Source organism: Podarcis raffonei, chromosome 1, assembly GCF_027172205.1.
Source record: "Podarcis raffonei isolate rPodRaf1 chromosome 1, rPodRaf1.pri, whole genome shotgun sequence".
NCBI lineage: Eukaryota > Metazoa > Chordata > Lepidosauria > Squamata > Lacertidae > Podarcis > Podarcis raffonei.
Window position 1 is genome coordinate 64,968,293 of NC_070602.1, and position 19,534 is coordinate 64,987,826.

The window sequence follows — 19,534 nt, forward strand, 5'->3', positions numbered from 1 at the left end:
ACTGTTGCATGTGCAGTTTACTGCCACCAACCCCTTCATCATGCTGGTAGACTTCCCACAAGGACAGAGCTGAGCTCATAGGGCAACTGCACATGCCAACTCAGTCAGGCTCTTTCTACAGTGGTACCTCTGATTACGTACTTAATTCGTTCTGGAGGTCCGTTCTTAACCTGAAACTGTTCTTAACCTGAAGCACCACTTTAGCTAATGGGGCCTCCTGCTGCTGCTGCCACCCCGCCACCTGAAGCAAAGTTCTTAACCCAAGGTACTACTTCCAGGTTAGCGGAGTCGTATGTAACCTGAAGCGTATGTAACCTGAGGTACCACTGTATTTAAACAGGCTCTGGCATATTGTGCTCACTATATCAGTGTTAAACAATAGCAAGAGCAGTAGCAAGCACTAATTTATATAACATAAAATAAGCTTGTATTTCAGCACTATTTGGGGATGCCCCGGTATGGTGCCCATGCTACAAGTTTTTAGGGAGTCGATACAAATTTGTAGCATGGGCACCCTACCACATATATACAGTCATGGGAAAAAGAAAGTACACCCTCTTTGAATTCTGTGGTTTTACACATCAGGACATAATAACAATCAGTCTGGTTTTCTCTTATGGGTGCATTCTACAATATATTCTGGATGCAGTAACAGTGAGTGGTGGATTTATTCTGCTTTAGTTTGTACCATGATGCTTCCCCAATGCTGCCATATTATTGCCGTCTGGAGCAGCTATAGCACAACCAAAGCAAGACAAAAATAAAAACATAACATTTGATGAATCCTTCTTCCATAGAGCACTGGTGGGCGGTAAGGAAATTTTACCATCAAAAAAGATGCATTAGTGGGCTGTAGGTATAAAAAGGTTGACTATCCCTGCTCTAGACTGACTCCTTGGCTGAACAGTTCCCCTGCTGTTTCAATATATCTTTTCTTGCTGGACAGCTTTCCAACTTCACCTGTATAGTGGGGAACCCATTCCAACCATTCCAAACTGGCTGGAATGAGACTTCTCTCAGGGGCGGAGGAAGGGGTGTGTGGTGGGGGCGGATCACCCCAGGTGTCTTCGCTGAGGGGAGTGACATTTGGCGTGCCACCCGCCCACAACTCCCAAGCCTACCCTGAGCCGTCGGGGGAGTTGGGGAGCTTTGCCGCTTTGCCGGCGGCCTTCCCTCCTTCCCACTTCATTTTGACAGCTGGGGGAGGCTTGGGAGTTGTTGGTGGGCGGTGCGCCAAATGTCTGCCATTGGCAGCTCGCTCCGCCCCCATAGGCAGCTCGCTCCACCCTGGCTGTAGGGTGTGTGCGCCGCTCCGTACACCCAAGTGGCCTGGGAGGGCACCCTCTGCGCCCTAGCAGGGAAGTAGTGGTATCAACAGAAGTGTGGGGTGAGTGTCACATGTATCACAAGGTGGCAAGAAGTGATAATACGTGCAAAAAACAACAACCCTAATGTGGATCGGCATGTATCTGTTTTAATGTAATCTTTTAAACATGTTTTAGTAGATACTTGATTGACTCTGGATTTCAGCAGCTTTCATCTCTCTCTCTGATACAGTCATACCTCATGTTACATCCGCTTCATATTACGTCCCACGGCAACCCGGAAGTACCAGAAAGGGTTACTTCCGGGTTTCGCCACCCATGCATGCGCAGACGTGCAAAATGACATCACGCGCATGCGCAGAAGCGGCGAATCGCAACCCATGCGCCCGCAGACGCGCCGCTGCGGGTTGTGCTCTTTTCATGTTGTGAACAGGCCTCCAGAACAGATCCCGTTTGCAACCAGAGGTACCACTGTATTATTGTTGCGATGCTAGTGGCTATCATTGACATTTATTGAAAGGAAGGGGAAACATGCTGTAAACAAACATGTTTATGAGGTAGCAAATTCTGCATTAAAAGTGAGGCCCTAATTCTAGGGCCAAACAGAACCATCCCACTTAAAACAAAACAGCAGAACATTGGGCCATGTGCCCAACGCACAAACAAAAACACATATATGCTTCAAATGTTTAGGATCCTCACACATACTCACACATGCATACATGATTTAATTCTGAAAATTCAGCATTCAACTTTTGAAGTGATACAGTATTTTTCTCGCCTCACTGATTTTAGCACAAGCTTATGATTAACAAGGCTGTGCTTATGGAACACAATGAATTTAGGTCACAAGGTTTTTAAGATCATTCATAAGATTTTTTTACCCACTTCTGAAAAGTATTATATACTGTTTCATAACATAGAAATAACATACCCTCTGACACCACAACATAGCAAAGCACAGTAAAAAAAAGTATATTAAAACTCAAACTTTTGTATAATTGCTTACATGGTGATATTTTATATAGAAATACAGCAAAAAATGACAATAAACAAAACTTGTTAATTCATATATTAAATAGATTTAATTTTAAAGTTTAAAATTAATATAGCACTGAAACTACAAACCTTTTCTTGAAGAAAAGGAATGTCTGTCTTGAAAAGTAATGGTCTTGTCACAGAATTGTAAAGATATTGCTAAAGGCAGTAATTTTCTTTCTTTTAAACTATTATGGCAAAAAATTAAAATTGCAAAATTGATTAAAATCACTACATAGAAACATCCACTGCATTGGGTTTTCTATTACTGACTTTATGTTTAGCTGATATTACATGGTAAAAATGGCTTTATTGAAAGCACATTATAAAATATTTTTACCACACCTTTATATGCCATAAAGGTTTTTATAAAACAACACTTATTTTAAAATTACATATTAAATACCCTACACTAGAAAGTAAAGCAGCCTATAAGCCTGATAGGGGTCAAGGTAATAACACAGGATGGACAAATTGCACTGTCATTCCACTTAAATTATTTAAGTTATTTAATTTGACCTGTAGATAGTCTCTTGTCTTCTCATCATGCCTGACTTTTAAGTGGGAGGTCTTCATTCATGATGATCCTTTAATGGAAGCAAAGCTTTCTCCATTTAACCCATGGTATTATCAATCATGTACAGGGATAAATGAGCCTGTAAGATTTTGCCAGTATCACAAATGACACTGTGACCTGAGGCCAGCATCTTTATTTGCTTCTCCAGTGATTCACTTCAGCAGATATTAACCAATTTTATAATCCATGAAAGGCAAAATTAAAGGACACCATCCATAAAACAGAATAATTCCTATCAGCAACAAAGTGATGTCTGTATTATCTTATAAATTATATGGCCATACAGTGTGGAAATGTAATAAAGTAAAGATGGTAATAATCAAATGCCTAGGGCAAACGCTAATATGCATTTAATCACACAGCATGAAGCCATTTGTCACTACAGTTGAATGCATGTGTACATAAAATACATGAGTCACGTCCTTATTGTTATACTATAACAGCATCAATTTCACACTATCATTTTACTACAATAACAACTAGAAGGATTTGATATTAACTAAAACAACCAAACATCCACCCACAAATAGGTATCAATACTTTATAGGGTTTTTTGAAATTGAAACGTTCATGTATTTTCTTCTATAAATCTTTTTTTTTTAATAAAAAAACTGTGACACATATCTAAGGATTTCAACAGCATCTGGTTATAGGTTTTAAAAACACAGTAATTTATGGCACTTTGGTGCAGGTTAAATCAGGTATTTAAGTTGTGGTGCCCTTTTATGAATATTTATAGATATGTATTTGCTTGTTGTGGGTAAAAGCTCACTGTGGAAATTATGGTGCTTGTTCCAGACATATAGGCATTTTTACATACCTATAGATTTCAGATTCCCAAAGAAACATGTGCCCCTTAAGCATTTAGGCTGTGATCCAGCACACTGTTTAGGAGGTTTAGATCCCATTGACTTCAAAAAGATGTGTGCAGCCCAGCTGTGTATAGAATTGCAGTCTTAGGACTGGATCTAGACTTGCCATTCTCTTTGCAGAACAGACTCAGAGGGTCATGGTGCGAAAGAGGAGAGGCGATTTTCATGGATTTCTCCTCCCCCCTGCAGCCCCCGAAACTATTTCCCACACTATCCAACCTCCTCCTCCAGAGCAGACTTTTATTTTAGGAAATGTGAAGAGAAGTAGGGGAGGGATCAGCAAAAATTGCATTCCGTTATCAATGTTCGATTCCCTCAAAGTCTGGATCCAACTTTTAAAGAGTACAGTGGTACCTCAGGTTACATAGCTTCAGGTTACATACGCTTCAGGTTACAGACTCCGCTAACCCTGAAATAGTGCTTCAGGTTAAGAACTTTGCTTCAGGATGAGAACAGAAATTATGCTCCAGCGGCGCGGCGGCAGCAGGAGGCCCCATTAGCTAAAGTGGTGCTTCAGGTTAAGAACAGTTTCAAGTTAAGTACGGACCTCCGGAACAAATTAAGTACTTAACCCAAGGTACCACTGTATCTCCTAAAGATGGGATAAAATCTCAAAGGAAGCTCCCTCAAACCTACCACTTAATGCTAATGAAGAAAGTCTACCCTGGTATATGCTGTACTGTACGTCAATTGCAACCCCATTCTAACACCTTGCCTGCAAGTATTAATTTGGAGAGAGATTATACTAGTTGCTGGAAACCTCAGGAAGGGGGAGTGCTCTTGTATTCGGGCCCTGCTTGTGGGTTTCCCACAAGCATCTATTTGGCCACTGGCCTGATCCAACAGGCTCTTCTTATTTTCTTGTGTTTTACTCCACCCACCCCTCAATAGTGGAAAGTGGCATGACACAAGTGTATTTGCCCATGGTGTGCACACTTACCACAACACAGTTGGTAACTAGAAATAATGATACTGAGCTACCATTTTCGGCTATTAAAAAAAATACCCTCGTTTCAGGTTTCAACAAATGAAATCAGTCATATGGTAGATGAAGAGACATTAAGAAGGCAGTAAGGTAAAATAACAGGTTTTCCTATGGTTTTTACTGTCTCACCTCACCATTACCCATTTCTATAATGCATAATAGCTTTACGCTGTGCTACACTGCCATATGGGCAGTGATAGCTGTTCAGTGCAGTAGTGCCACCCTCTCTTATTTGCCACGGACCACAAACTGCCTGTTGATGGCCTTGCTAATGAACATGAAATTGAATTACACTCTGATTTCTCCTAGAATTTACCCCTGTAGAATAATCCAGGCACAGCACAGTTCCCTATCATAAAAATGTCACAAAAACATCTGCTTTTCTGTTCATAATTTTTCGTTGAACAACAAGCCTGGAGAGTTGCAATTCAAAAACTCACATCCTGCATTCTGAGCATAAATTGGCCAAAACATAAAAATATTATTTCATTATTATGTTGTGTGACAAAACACACTTCTGCATTCTCTACCTAGAACAGATGCACCAGTACCTAGTTCTTCCTCATTTAAAATGCCAGAGCGTATTTATATATTGCTAGTATATACTGGAAACTATTTTTGAAAAGGAAATCAAACCCTATTCATTTAGAATCCATTCTCACTTCAAGTCTGCTAGTCCAGATTGCTTAAATATAATTTCAGGATCAGTACAGACACAAGAAACTACTGGGAAGATAAAATGTAGGTGGTTATACCCATGCACATAAGTGAAGCAAGCCCAGTTTACGCGGGGGTTACGCTCCAAGGCACCATGCGTTTTAATGAAATCATGTATATTTGAAACACCATTGAAAAAGCCTGCAGACACCCCGTTCCACCCCTTTTTGTAATGTTCTTGTGCCATTTTCAGGTCACTTCCAGGTTCAGCGTGATGCACATGTGTGCAGTCATACACATATCAGACACGCCTAAATGGTTGCTGCCTGTATGTCTCATGCTGCAATTTCATTTTATCTAAGAGATCTTTATTAAATACTAAAGAATATATTGAAAATAAATGCCATTCATCCTAAAATATTTTCAAATGCTACCCACATAATGCCATTGCTAATTTTAGGATAGCTCTGTTCTAGTCAAATAAGAGGGCTGCCAAATAAAAGAATAACTCAAGCTACACCTGCATTGATGTGTGGCTGATGGTGAAAAAGTTAACTGAAAACAACACAGCCAATCACAGGGTTGCTGACTGATCCAGTGGAGGAATAGGGTATTTTCATTTATTTCCTCTGGTTTTGCAGTCCCTTACGCCACCCATTCCAAAGGGTACCCTAACCCTCTGGAGCAGATATGGCGGAGGTGGCAGTTCAGGAGAATAATAGAAACCTTACTTACAGATAACTATTCATATCTTGAGATCAACAGGTGAAGAGTATCAATATCACAGTCCTGGTGGCACCGTCATGCTTGCATTAGAAATCAAACCATTTGAAACTTCAACATTTTGAAATAATTTTTTTAGAGAGAATCTTCTCTGAAATATTTGTGGTTCTGTACTTCAGGGATGGCCCAACATTTACAGACTCCCTTCCCCTTTCTCTGAATACAAGACAATCATGCCTTACTGATCATCTGCAGCCAGTACAATACCAATCCAAGAATTAACTACTCGGATATGTCAGATACCACTGGCAGAATCATAAGGACATAGGAATGCAACACAAACAAGCTTGATCAAGCCAATATCCAATCTAGTTCAGCATCATGTTCTCATAGTGGCCAAAAACAGATGCCTATTGGAAGTTTGCAAGCTAGGCAACAGGCCACCTGTAATTCCCAGGAACTGGTATTCTGAAGCATACTAACTCTGACAGTTGAGATAGTATGTAGTCATCATGACTAGTGGTCATTGATAGCCTTGTCCCCATGAATTTGTCCAGCTACATGAAAAACCAGCTACATAAAATGCTGTGATGAGATAATAAAGGAGATTATGTATTGGATTAGGAACATTTTTTGACACCAGTCCCATCATGTAGCTGTAAAGAAAGTGGTTTTAAGGTAATGTACAAGTTTTTAATCCACATCAAGGCCAAATGTATATTTTTAAAGTTTGTTTGTTTTTTTGTAAAGAGGACTACGTTCAAGAAGGAACTGTATATAGTCATACTTTGGCAATACTGAAATGCACTGAGGTACTGTACTGGGAAATGGTCACAAACAATAATGGCTGTACTGTATGAGATCTACTTTCAGGTTTTGGATTAAAAGTAGTAATCTTGTGGGGTATAAATTTCTCTTCAAAAATACTTTAGATATCGCCCATATTTAGCTTTTTTCAAACTGTTCAGTCACCAGTACTGTTTCACTGGGTTGCTACTTCTTTGGTATATTTTTTTCCTAGGCTGCTTCCTCTTTCCTGGATCAGTGATGTGATGATCCTTACCATGGTGATGTCACAATGAAACAAAACTGCATAACTGAGGACATGCAAGGGCAATTTACATCAATATTAACATTTTCACAAGGCATGCAAATCAAAAAGGGAGGTTTTTTGGCCCTGGCAAAAGTGTTCATGGAAAAACAATGAGTAGGTTCAGCTCTTCACTCCCTAGAATATGGCATGAAAAACACACTGCACATTATAAGCATACCCAAGAATTATACTGTGTAATGTAGTTACTTTCCTTACAAACAATTAGTGAAACAATTATGACCAAATTAACCATATTAACAAAAGCAAATATCTGGAATTTGTTCAGCTGTACTAGATATGGGATATATGGATTTCAATCATAGGAAGCTATTCCGTGGATTCCAGACAGTAATAAGCAGTCAAATACTGTAAAATTATTTGACATTTCATATTACTAATCTATTTATTAATCTACTTTGCTTTAGTATACTGTATTTTGTATATTTGAATATAGATGGATAGTCTGAGTGGTGCAGATGAAACTATGCTTAAGCAATGTGGAGCAAGCCCTTCTGGAGCAGAAATTCCTTCTGCCAGATTTAACTACCATTAACTGCAGTAACTGCAGCAACATTACCCATGATTAGAGCTAATCAAAGCTCCTATTGAACTCAAGATCTGAAACCAGTTTCCAACCATAATTTCAGATACTGGATTAAGCGGAAACCCTAGTTAGTTTAAAAGTAATTAGCATTGCTGGCTGCCTAACAGTTTACCACAACTCACACTCCAAGAGGGAATAGTGTAATTTCACATGACAGCATGGGCATAGCCAGGGGGGCAGGGGGGGCAGCTGCCCCCTCCAATCAATAAAAATCAATAAAAAGCAAAGAATAAGCAAACTGAGGTTCTGCCCCCCCCAACAAAGCCCTCCCCCACACAAAAACCCTGACACCCCCCAACAAAAATCCTGATTACGTCCATGCATTGCAGTCCTAATTGCTTACGTTAAACAAATGAAAGTGTTATATCCACATTCATCCTGTTTACATGTTTTCTATGCTAGTTTGGCCTCCAGGTTATCCAGATTATAAACAGCCAACAGAAATTTCAGACTATAATATTGAAATGTAGCAAGTACTTACCTGGAATTTGAGAACAAAATTCAGCATTTTTGCACTGACACTGTGAGAAAGAAAGAGTTTGATATTTCATACTTTTTTGTAGAATAGTGAAAAAAAGCTTAAGTTTAGAATCCTAATCCAATGAAATCCACAAACAGAAACCAGGTTCCATTAATTAATCCCCCCCCCTAAGCATAGGATACTATGCAGGGTGAGGGCATCCAGCACTCCTGCACCACGTTCATTTTCTAACAAATTAAGGTTGCAACCCTATATTCACTTTATCTGGGAGTAACCCCCATTAAACTAATGGTTCTTACTTCTCAACAGACACATATAGAATTTTACTGCAAGTGGCTTAAGTTCCTAATTGGCATATGAAGGAGGAAATGGACATCAGACACCCTTTCCCTCCCTTCTGATCACTGAACAAAGATCTGTGCTTTCAGACTGAAAAGCACGGAACTTCTGTCCAGCAAGAATAGAAAGGTCCACAAGGAAAATGTTCAGGATGGAAGAATGTGAACCAATTTACATTAATGGCATTTAATGTTGATTTCTAAGCAAACACTGGATTACAATTTAGGGATTGGCCAAGCTCAGGAACCAATCATTGTTTTCATCACAACTTTTCCTGTTGACTTTGGTTGTTAACTCCCTGAATCACAACGTTTCCAGAAGGATGCTGCAGTGCAATGCATCTAAAAGAGTAATTGAAAAATTGTTCTGTTCAGATTATATCATAATCAACTTCTCTTTGAATAGCTCCAATTTCTGTTAAATTTTAAAGAAATGTGTTTGTATTTTCTTTGTATTATGGACACTAAGGCTTTAATTCTGATTTTATGTGGGTGTTTTTTATCACAATAAACTGCTATTTCATTTTATTTTTTTACAGATACAGTCCCTTAAAGCTCAGGCTTGATTTGTAATAAAACAGCAAGCACTAGGCAGAGATATGTTGCCTATTCTTTCCAAAGAAAAGAAGTATATTTGTCAAGTTTCCAAGAAGGAGAAGGAGGGGAAATCTCCCTCTATCTATCTATGCAGTTTGCCATGGGATCCTTCCTTGGATTCGGCATTAGGACAGCCATATTTATGGCATTTTTGTTTACAATATGTGCCATCCTTCATGAGTCTTAAAGAGGAGCTTGAAGCTATCCATTGCTGCTGCTTCCCTGGCTTTTAGCCAAAGAGTCACATGTCTCTGCACTCTGCTCAAGTGCTTTTTTAGCAGAACGTGTTAATCAGTTTTCAAAATTAAAATAAACAAACCTTGTCACAGATCATCAATTCCTCTTCTACTGAAAATACAAGGCACCAGATAACATCATTTACAATGGCAGTTGCCAGATTCTCCTGAATCACCTGCTGCTGTTGGCTCAGTTCTCAGAAGCAGATTTCAACTAGCATTTTTTCCTCATTTCACCATTGGATTGTGTCCATTATATTTCTACCTAACTTTTTTCTTTTCTGTTTGCTTTTTTTAAATGATTTTATATCTTAAAATGTTTATGAAAATTGATTTTAATACTTTATTGCTATTTAAAATTAACATTTCATATTGTCTTGTAAACCTTTTAGAGGTCTTTTGTACTAGTAAGTGGCATATAAATTTTGTGAAATAAAATAAAAGCAAATACTTTTTCTTAATTGGTTATCAGTTATAAGGGTTATTTTATACATTACACAGAGAAAACCAGGTTTCCAATCTAGTCAGCCAAACCTGGTTCTCTAACAATTGTGCCAGATTATGCACATGTTTTCAAACATGGGTTTGTTACAATTACACTTTATATGTATTTGAAATTGATTGGACATACATAGAATACTATTTCTGTTCTTCACCCCATTTTGCGATATCAGCTTCCTCTATTATTTGAGGTCACTAGCAAAGCAACTGCATAATTCTAGGAAGATGATTTCTAGTTTTACAAACTTCTAGAGATTACTAGAATGCAGATTTCTTGCTAATATCATTCAGAGAGTATTTTCACAGGAGTCCTCTCCTGGGAATCAAGGAAGATATTAAAAACAAGTTTGGAGAAGCAATTCTTGCTTTCTCTTACTTATATTCTCTTCCTCAGCAATAGGAGGCATTTTTGACAAAATGTGATCAAATTACAGTTCTCCACAGGAGAATACTGTATCGCATTGACTTGTCTTAAATATTATGCTGTCATCCAGTGGCCATTGTTATGAACTGCACAACTCTTCTGCTTTATTTATTAACAGAACTCAGAAATGGTCATGACCTAAATTAAAAAGCATGGAATGCCATGGGGGGGGGCGGGGAATAAGATAAGCCAGCAAATTCACAAAATGTAATCTTCCCACTAAAGGACTAAAAACTAGAAAGGTGTAGGCCCTAAAGCCCTGAGGGACAAACAGTATTGTATTATAGATGTGTTTTGCCTCGTTTTAAAGAGCTACTCAGAGCAAGCTATTAAAGATTTCCCTCAAATAGTAAGTTTGCATATTGCCACAAGGGTTTCCCTCTGAGGCTAGTAAAACTGTCAAACTTATACAGTACTAAAAAGTCTGAAACAATCACTCCCCAGAGACAGCGGGGGTGGGATGAGAGACAAATAGGAGAGCAGCACACTGGTCGGGGCTGATAGTTGTTGTAGTCCAAAACAGATGGAGGGCACCAGGTTGGCAAAGTACGTACAGTACTAGAAGGAGGGATAAGGAAAATTCTGACATTGGAAGCTCTGCCTTACATCTCTGTTAAGCGGAGGAAGACGGGGGAGCTGCCTAGACCCCATTTACAGTACTGGGTACCAGTGAGGTTTTGCTGAGGTGAAGTGTTATTTGTCAAGAAGGCTGTGAGGAAAAGAACAGAGCTAACAGAGGCACGACACACACACCCCTTCTCCCAACAAAGCAATAAAGTGCCTAGATTAAACAGAGTATACTAAAAGTAGAATTCCGTGACCTGTCCCAACACAAAGGAAAGAGAAGCCGCGCTTAAGTCAAAGCAGAAAGCGGCAGGATAAAGAAGCAAATACTGTACATACTCTTAAGACACTTCCTGCATTCTCCTCACAATGTACACTGAGGAGAGAACTAAAACTCTTGAGTTGCTGGTCTCAAGCCTTCAGCAAGGTGGGGCAGTCTCAGGCCTGAAGGAGAAGGGAAGCCAAAGTCTTGCCTGACCCTGCCCCAAGCTAGCTAAATGAGGGTAAATGTCTCCTGAATCTATGTCACCTTCTGGAGGCCAAAATTGGAATTACAAGCTCCTGGTCAGCTCAGCTGTACTCCTTTGCCTGATAATGGCATCAGGCTGAATCACTTTTTGCCTGCATGTGTGGGTAAAGTTTGCAATCTCCAGAGGGATTTAAAGTGAAACCCATTGTGTTTTGTAGAAGCTATCTGAAACATACTGCATTATTATTATTATTAATTGAATTTATATTCCGTCCTATAGCCAGAGGTTTCAGTGGGGGTACTCTGTCTCAGGTGTATAATTCAATTATCAGAAAAGTCCACATAGTCTGAGTTCTGTACTGATGTAAGGAAAATAATTTTAACTGTTTAGAATTACTCCAGGCTCTGGGTGTATTATTATAAACACCAGAATCCAATAGTTAGGTTAAAAAAAATAAAATCCCCCTGCCCCGTGAAGAAAAGCTTGTCTTTTGCTTAGGCCACATCACAACTAAAGTTTGATTTATTCCAGCCGTGAGCATCAGAGGAATAGATTTCTGTTAAGAAATTCGGCTCTCACTAATGAGGAAGAGATCATGGGCTGAGCGCACCTGTGCTATCTCCTTGTGGCTGGTAGCTCAAGGTCAGTATGGCTGCCTGCTTAATTAATAGCAACTATGAACCTGTGAGAATGTGTACTCCCAAATCCTGAAAGGTTCTATCTAGGTGAGCTTCTGATTGGCTAGGAAGTCCAGGTTCGGTTGTTAGGCCAGTTTTACATAATTTTGACTTACGCCATTTTTCTGTGCTTCACATCTTTTCCTGATGCTTGAGCACAGGTGTTCCTGTGCTGTAGGTTCATTTCTGTTCTCATCCTGAAGCAAAGTTCTTAACCCGAGGTAATATTTCTGGGTTAGCGGAGTCTTTAACCTGAAGCGTATGTAACCTGAAGCGTATGTAACCTGAAGCGTATGTAACCCGAGGTACCATTGTACTACTTTTACAGTGTCCAGTTGAAAGGCTCTGGCTGCATTTTTCTACTGACTTAGGCTAAGCAAGAGTCCTCACTTGCTTGGCTTGAAGGTCAGGCAATCTTGACACACATACCAAATTAGGGCAGAACAACATACTCCAAGGCAAATACCTCAATGTTGCCCTTTAAGGTTCATGATATATATTTTTTCCTTTGCTTTTTTTCTTTTTATACCACTGTGTCATAAAGATATATCACAGCAGTTTATAATATAAAAACTTAACAACATTACAAGTTAAAAACAAAAGCATAGGGACTCGGGCTCGGCTCTCTCCACCCCTTGGTCCCCCCTGGCGGCGGCGGCGCTTCTTCCCTCGTCCCCGGAGGAAGAACTGCTCGTGTGTGGCTAAAGAGAGACAGTAGTCAGTAATGGCCTGGCATATACCTTCCACTGCCTTGACAGTCCACGCTGTAAGGTGAAGTTCATAACAGCATGCACTGCTCACCGAAAAGCTGTTTCTCAGAAGGCTGCCTTACCATGAGTGCTGTATCCCAGAGCATGCTGCAGTTGGGCCAATGTGCTCCCTTGCGCCCCAAAGAAAGAAAAGAAGGCTAGCAATTTGAAACATACTGGTAGCTGGCAAGGAAAATTGACCACCTGAGGACGCGAGGAGACAGCACTTGGAGGGTCTGCTTTTCGGGGGCAAACAAGCCAAGCAACGGCTTGTGGTCAGTCACCACGATGAAGGGCCGCCCGTACAAGAAATCATGGAATTTTTTTACTCCCTTCATGATTGCCAGACCCTCCTTGTCGATTTGCGAGTAGTTCCGCTCGGTTGTGTTGAGTGTCTGGGAAAAGTATGCCACCGGTACCTCTCTTCCATCCGGGAGTTGGTGTCCCAGGACAGCGCCAATGCCATAGGGCGAGGCATCGCATGCTAGCACCACCGGCAGCCTCTCGTCGAAGTGTGCCAAGACCGAGTTTGAGACAAGCAAGTCCTTGACTGCCTGGAATGCGGCCTCCTGGCGCTGGCCCCACACCCAAGGGGCCTGCTTGTCCAGGAGTCTGTGTAGGGGCTCCGCTACCGCCGCCTTGTGGGGAAGGAAGGAATGGTAAAAGTTCAATAGTCCCAAGAAGGCCTGAAGTTCAGTCTTGTTCTTGGGCGCTGGGGCATCACAAATGGCCCGTACCTTGTCCCCAGTCGGGTGGGCCCCTTCTGCGTCCACCATAAATCCCGAGAAAGTCCACCTGAGGCACTCCTAGTAGACATTTTTCCCGCTTCACCTTGAGACCCGCCGTCTGGAAACGGTGCAGAACGGTGCAGAGGCGGTCCTCAAACTCCTCTGGTGTGGGCCCGGCAATCAACACATCATCGAAGAAGGGGGTGACACCAGGAATCCCTTTAAGGAGAGAGTTCATTAGATTCTGGAATATGCCTGGTGCCACGCTGACACCGAATTGCAGCCGCTTTACCCTGAACGCTCCTCTGTGCGTCACAATCGTCTGTGCCTCTGCTGTGGCCTCATCTACTGGCAGCTGTTGATATGCTTGGGCCAGGTCCAGCTTGCCAAAAATTTTCGACCCAGCCAGGGTAGCAAGGACATGGCTGACCACTGGCACTGGGTATGCATGGGCCGTGAGGGCCTTGTTTATGGTACATTTGTAGTCTGCGAAGATGCGGACCGAACCATTAGGCTTGACGGGTGTGACGATTGGGGTTTCCCAGGGGGGCATTAGGCACCGGCTCCAGCACTCCTTGCTCCATGAGTCGGTCCAATTCCTCGTCTATATGGGGTTTCAGGGCGAACAGGACCCGACGGGCCTTGAGCCTGACCGGTCGTACTGCGGGGTCAAGCTGTAGAGCAATGGGGGGCCCGTATACTGTCCCAATTTCCCATTGAAAACCCCTGGAAATTCCTTGCATATGGCATCCACGTCCACTTGTAAGGTAGTGTGGTTCACCCCGGTGACGGCTAGCCCCAGTGGTCCAAACCATGCCAATCCCAGTTAGCTAATGTAGGGGCCCTTGACCACAAGCAAGTCCAGTTGCCGTGTCCGCCCTCGGTACTGCACCCTGAAGGTCCCCACCCCCATTGTGGGGACCTTACGTTTCTGGAAGTCCCGGAGGGTGAATGGGGCCGGGCTGAGTTTGGGACCCCCAGTAGGACACAGTTTCCTTAAGGTCCTTGCCGAGATTATGGATAGAGTTGAACCCGTGTCAAGCTCCATGCGGCATGGGGCCCCCTCTATCTGTACCTCTACATAAATTTTCTCTACGTTGGGGTGGGGCAACTGGTATACCTGGAAGTCCGTGAGCTCCGTCGAGTTGCCTTGGTGCGTTGGGCCCCGGGACCTGGGGCTCTTGGATTGGTCATCTGATGCCTAGCGTCGGGTGGGCCGAGCCCAACACACCCGGGCGATGTGTCCCAATTTTCTGCACTGCCTGCACTCTGCGTTGCGGAAACGGCAGGTCCTCCTCTCGTGACTTTCTCCACAGCTTGCGCAGTTCCCTCCTTCTCGTCGAGGCAGCTGTGGTATGTGGGCTGCTTGAGTGCGCTGCTGTACTCGGTGCACCTCCTCCCTGTTGGTTCCTGAGTCGTTGGTGAGGTCTTCATGGTGGACCCTCGGTTGGGACGGCTGGCTCGGCCGTGCCTCTTGCATCGACCTCTTGGCAGCTTCCGTTGCCAGGGCCTCCTCCAGAGCGACCTGGAACGTTAGGTTCTTCTTAGCGTAGAGGTGTCGTTGCAGCTTCTCATCCTTCAGGCCACCGACGAGGCGGTCACAAAGCATGTTCTCCAGCTCTGAGAAGTTGCAGAACCGGGCAGCTTGGCGGAGAGAGGTCACAAACCCAGTTATGGTTTCCCCAGGGGCTTGCCGCTTTGCGTAGAAGGCATTTCGACGAGCCACCACTGAGGGCTGTGGCGAAAAGTGCCCCTTCAGCTGTTCCATTATTGTTTTGTATGGAACAGTAGCAACGTCTTCAGGCGCAAGGAGAGCCCAGGCGATTTCAAATGTCTCCTCTCCGCAGACGCTGAAGAATATTGCCCTCTTCTTGGCGTCTTCTTCATCGGTGACCCCTTTGGCTTCTAGGAGGAAGGTGAAACGGGAGGCGTACGCTTCCCAGTCTCCAGATGCTGGGTTGAACGGCGAGAAGCTGCTGTCGGTTGCCATTCTGAGTTCCTTGTGTCCCGGAGCTGAAGCCTGGATACACGGTGCGAAGCAGTGGTGCGGCAGGTGGCGGTACTGCGGTGCTGTGTGTGGCAGTCAGCTCAGCGGGATCCCACCTTCGTCGCCAGTGAAATATACTCAGAGTCGCAAAGTGATTTCATGCTCTTTATTCAGCTCATAGTGGTGAGGAGGAATGAATGAAAGTCCCCTCAAGGTATCTGCTTTATATACATTATTTACACAATGGGCTGCACATGATTGGCTAATTCCGGAATTCTACTGTAAGCCAATCAGGTTGTGGATTCACTTCTATCTGGAGCATGATTGGGTGGTTCCTGCCAACCAATCATACTGCTGCATTGTTCTAGGACCAATCAGACTGCTGCATTCTGAATCCTATTGTTCTAGGACCAATCAGACTGCTGCCTTTTGGATCCTATTGTTCTAGGACCAATCAGACTGCTGCAGTTTGGATCCTATTCAATTCAGTACATAACACAATTACAACTGTTTTAGGGACTTTCTTATATACCCTGAACATATCCTTGGAAATAGACATTACCTTCATATTGTCCTGGGCATTTCTTCCTCCTGCCATCTTCCTCCAGATCAGGATGGCAGGTCTGCAGAGCCTACAGGGACACAAAGAGCCATACGGGATATTTTTATATTTCTGAACCTCAAAATAGGCCTCAGACAGTTACAGAGAGATCTTTCCTAAGTAACCTTAGGGACGTATATTTGACCTCAAACCTTCTGCATATTCATACATTTTTTTAGATTCATACAATCCATATTTATGAATGGCCAGTTTATAAGCATAAGGCTAAAATAGCGCAGAGGGGGGAAGTAAATAAGGCTGGGGTAGAATGAATGAACCTAGGAGTAAGAGCCACTGCTCACAGTCTTTCGCTGCTCTTCTTCAAGGTCTTCTACGATTAGCCCTTCTGAAAGGAAAAGAAGAGAAGGCTGGCAGTTAGAGAGACTGTCTTATATGCACTGAAAATATTCTTGGAAATAGACATTACCTTTATGTTGTCTTGGGCCTTTCTTGAGCTCCTCCAATGAAGGAGCTCTTCAGGCATCTTTCTCCACATGAAGAAGGGAGGAGGTATGCAGAGCCTACAGGAAAAACAAAATAGGCTTCAGACAGTTCAGAGACCTTAGGGATTAATATTATTCTGAAATCAACATCTATATGCTGAAGGGTTTAACCTTTTGTGTCCTCTCAAAGATGGGTCCAGAGGGAGTTGCCAAGGGTGAGGGGGTGGGCAAGGGGGAGGTCTCTGGGAGAGGGGAAATTCTATTCTTTCTTCCCAATCAGGAAAACACTTTTCTGAGTCTGGAAAGCCTAGAAAAGAAAGAGAAATTGGGCTCACTGTTAGTGCTCTCTAACGCCTCTATGCTCAAGATGAATTCTCTATCATCAAAGAATTTAGAAATCCTGCTTACATGTCTTCCTGCTACTCTCACAAGCATGAAATGATCCAAGTATAGGAGAACCCCAGGCCTTCTAGAGCTCTGGTGACCAATGAGCCAGCAGAGGGAGGTGTCACAATGAACCTCATGACCCAACAACCCTGGGCCCTGAGAAAACTAGCAGCCACAAGCACTGCTCCTATTAAGTGACACTACTAAGTTTTCTCATATGACTTTTTTCCATTTCCCACTTTTTATAAATATGCAAAATGTGCCTATTTGGATCCCAGCAGTAGTTGTCCCTGCTCCTACTGAGCACTAGCTGTCTCCTATACCTGTCTTATACCCTCCAACATTTCTCCCATGAAAATAGAAATGTCCTATTCCGCTATTATGATCATTCTGACTGGGTTGCCCCAGCCACCCTGGGAAGTTTCCAACATATACAAAAACATAACAAAGCATTAAACATTGGGGGGGGGGGAAACCTTCCCTTAAAAACAAAAAAAAGCATAAAGAAGTTAAAAACAACCATCAATAGTTGGGAGGGTGAACTCTTAATAGCTTGCATAGGCTTGGTGGAACAGAAAAGTTTTTTTTGGCACAGAAGTCAAATGCTGAATCTCTATTGGCAGGATGTTCCCCAGGACAGGCCAAGGACACTATAGGCTTGATTTCTTCTTGTTGTCAAACAAGCCTCACCAGCTCAGGGACTGACCAAAGATGCTCTTGCAGATAATCACAGTGATCAAGCTAGAATATAAGGCTTCAGGCAATCTCTGGATCCAAGTGGTTCAGGGCTCTGTAAATCAAAACAAGAATCTTGAACCTGGCTTAGAAGCTCAGAAGAACGTATGATTTTACATCCTTTCTTATTTTGAATAGATACAGCAAGAATAGCACATACAAGGAGCCCATGTCAGAATGAAGATTTATTGGGATCAGAATCAATCAGTATGGAGGTCTTAAGAAGCTGAAGCCAGAAAATTTTATGCTGACTGCTGTTTTTTTCATAAATTTATTCTCGGAATAAAAGTGTTCAGAGTTCCGGTGGGGAAATTCAGAAATGTTGTTTGGCTGAGTGAATATGTTACATTAATTTTCTGATATGTGAAGGAGTAGATTGCTCCTCTAACAGCAATGAAATTAGTTGCTTTATTTCTTCATTAAGAATGTGGGAGGCAAGTTAATTTCCTATTATGGCTTTCAAAATTAATTAAAATAATTCTTCATTAGTGTTATATCTATACATACAGGGAGTTTTTAGTAGAAATAATTTTCTAAATTAATCCTGCATCAAGAGAAGTATGTATAGGCAGCAATCCTATACAAACTTACATGTAAGCCACATTGAACTGAAAAGCAGTAAGTCTCTTTGGAGGTAAATTTCTGAATAGACATGTGCATGGCTGCATTCTTCTTTTTTGAAGCCCTTATTTTTCAAAAGAATTTTTGTTTTAACTTCCATGTTCTAAAATGTGCCATAGGGCTTTTCTGCACCTGCCCCACCTCCCTGTGCTTCTGAAAAGCTGCTTTTGAGGGTCAGGGGGGCCTCTGGAATGGCACAGGATAGAGCGGGGGGGAGGCACTTGCACTTTATGTACAAACACATTTGGATACATGTCAAAATATTTCCTCATTTATCTTAATCATACATCTTAGTTAGAAATGGAAATATAGGGGAAACAAATTATAAATAACTTACATATGTCTTATATAGATGGAAAGGAAATGAGACCTCAACAGCTTCGATAGTGTGCTGGGAGCACACTCTTAGTACTGTCTCTACAGTACAAAATTTTGCCAGTTTTGAACTAGTTGAAACATCTTCACCTTCACTTTATTCTCATTTCCTATGCAGGGATTCCCCAACACAGGAAGTATGTGCGGGAGGTAGTTTCCAATATGCCTATTTGTTTGCAAAGGTGCTACGCTATAGAGCTGGCAGGAAAGAAAGGTTTGATCACTAAATACAGCACAGAATTTGGAGCTGCCTGCCATAACCTCACTTTAAGTATAAAAATGAAATATATAGTGCAAAAAGGCAATAAGTTACAATGGTACATGAACCAGGACCAAATGGATGTGTCATTGGGGTAGTCCAATGCTTATTTTGGGGTGCACAGCTATAGTTCCCTTATTCATAACTGTGCACTGAGGTTTTATGTGCTTTGTGCAAAAATAACACTTTTTGCAAAAGCCTTTTTCAAAAGGTAGAGTTTCCCTGTGATGGAGATCCATGATAATTCATATTCTGTGATGCAGGGTCAAATAAAATATTTAGGATATTCACTGAGCTCTTTGTTGAAGAAGGAACTAGGAACTTGGAACCAATTCTAGCATCATAAAAAAAACCCCACATAAGATAGTGATAACTGTAAGGTCACCACCTGTTTTCAGCTACAGAGGTACAGATCTTGCCAAAAATCACATTAAACCTTATTCCACACACTTAGTATCAATTCAGCATTTTTGGTGGCTTGGCTTCT

At 42.1% G+C, this 19,534-nt stretch overlaps 1 protein-coding gene across 6 annotated transcripts in view; it reads right to left on the bottom strand.

The window, feature by feature from the left end:
- Nucleotides 1-12,168, bottom strand: part of CCDC73 (coiled-coil domain containing 73) — a 60,639-nt gene extending 48,471 nt beyond the window's left edge. Inside the window, exons 1-3 of one of the 6 annotated variants that reach the window (XM_053390268.1) lie at nucleotides 12,096-12,168; nucleotides 9,612-9,635; nucleotides 8,356-8,398 (exon numbers count right to left, since the gene is read on the bottom strand). In XM_053390268.1, the coding sequence (XP_053246243.1) occupies nucleotides 8,356-8,382 (27 nt within the window). In that variant the 5' untranslated portion in view covers nucleotides 8,383-8,398; nucleotides 9,612-9,635; nucleotides 12,096-12,168. Of the gene's footprint in view, nucleotides 1-2,453; nucleotides 2,552-8,355; nucleotides 8,399-9,611; nucleotides 9,730-12,095 lie in introns of those variants that run through there. The other 5 variants (XM_053390245.1, XM_053390284.1, XM_053390276.1 and 2 more) reach the window with 5 other exon arrangements.
- Between the last annotated feature and the right edge of the window lie 7,366 nt (nucleotides 12,169-19,534).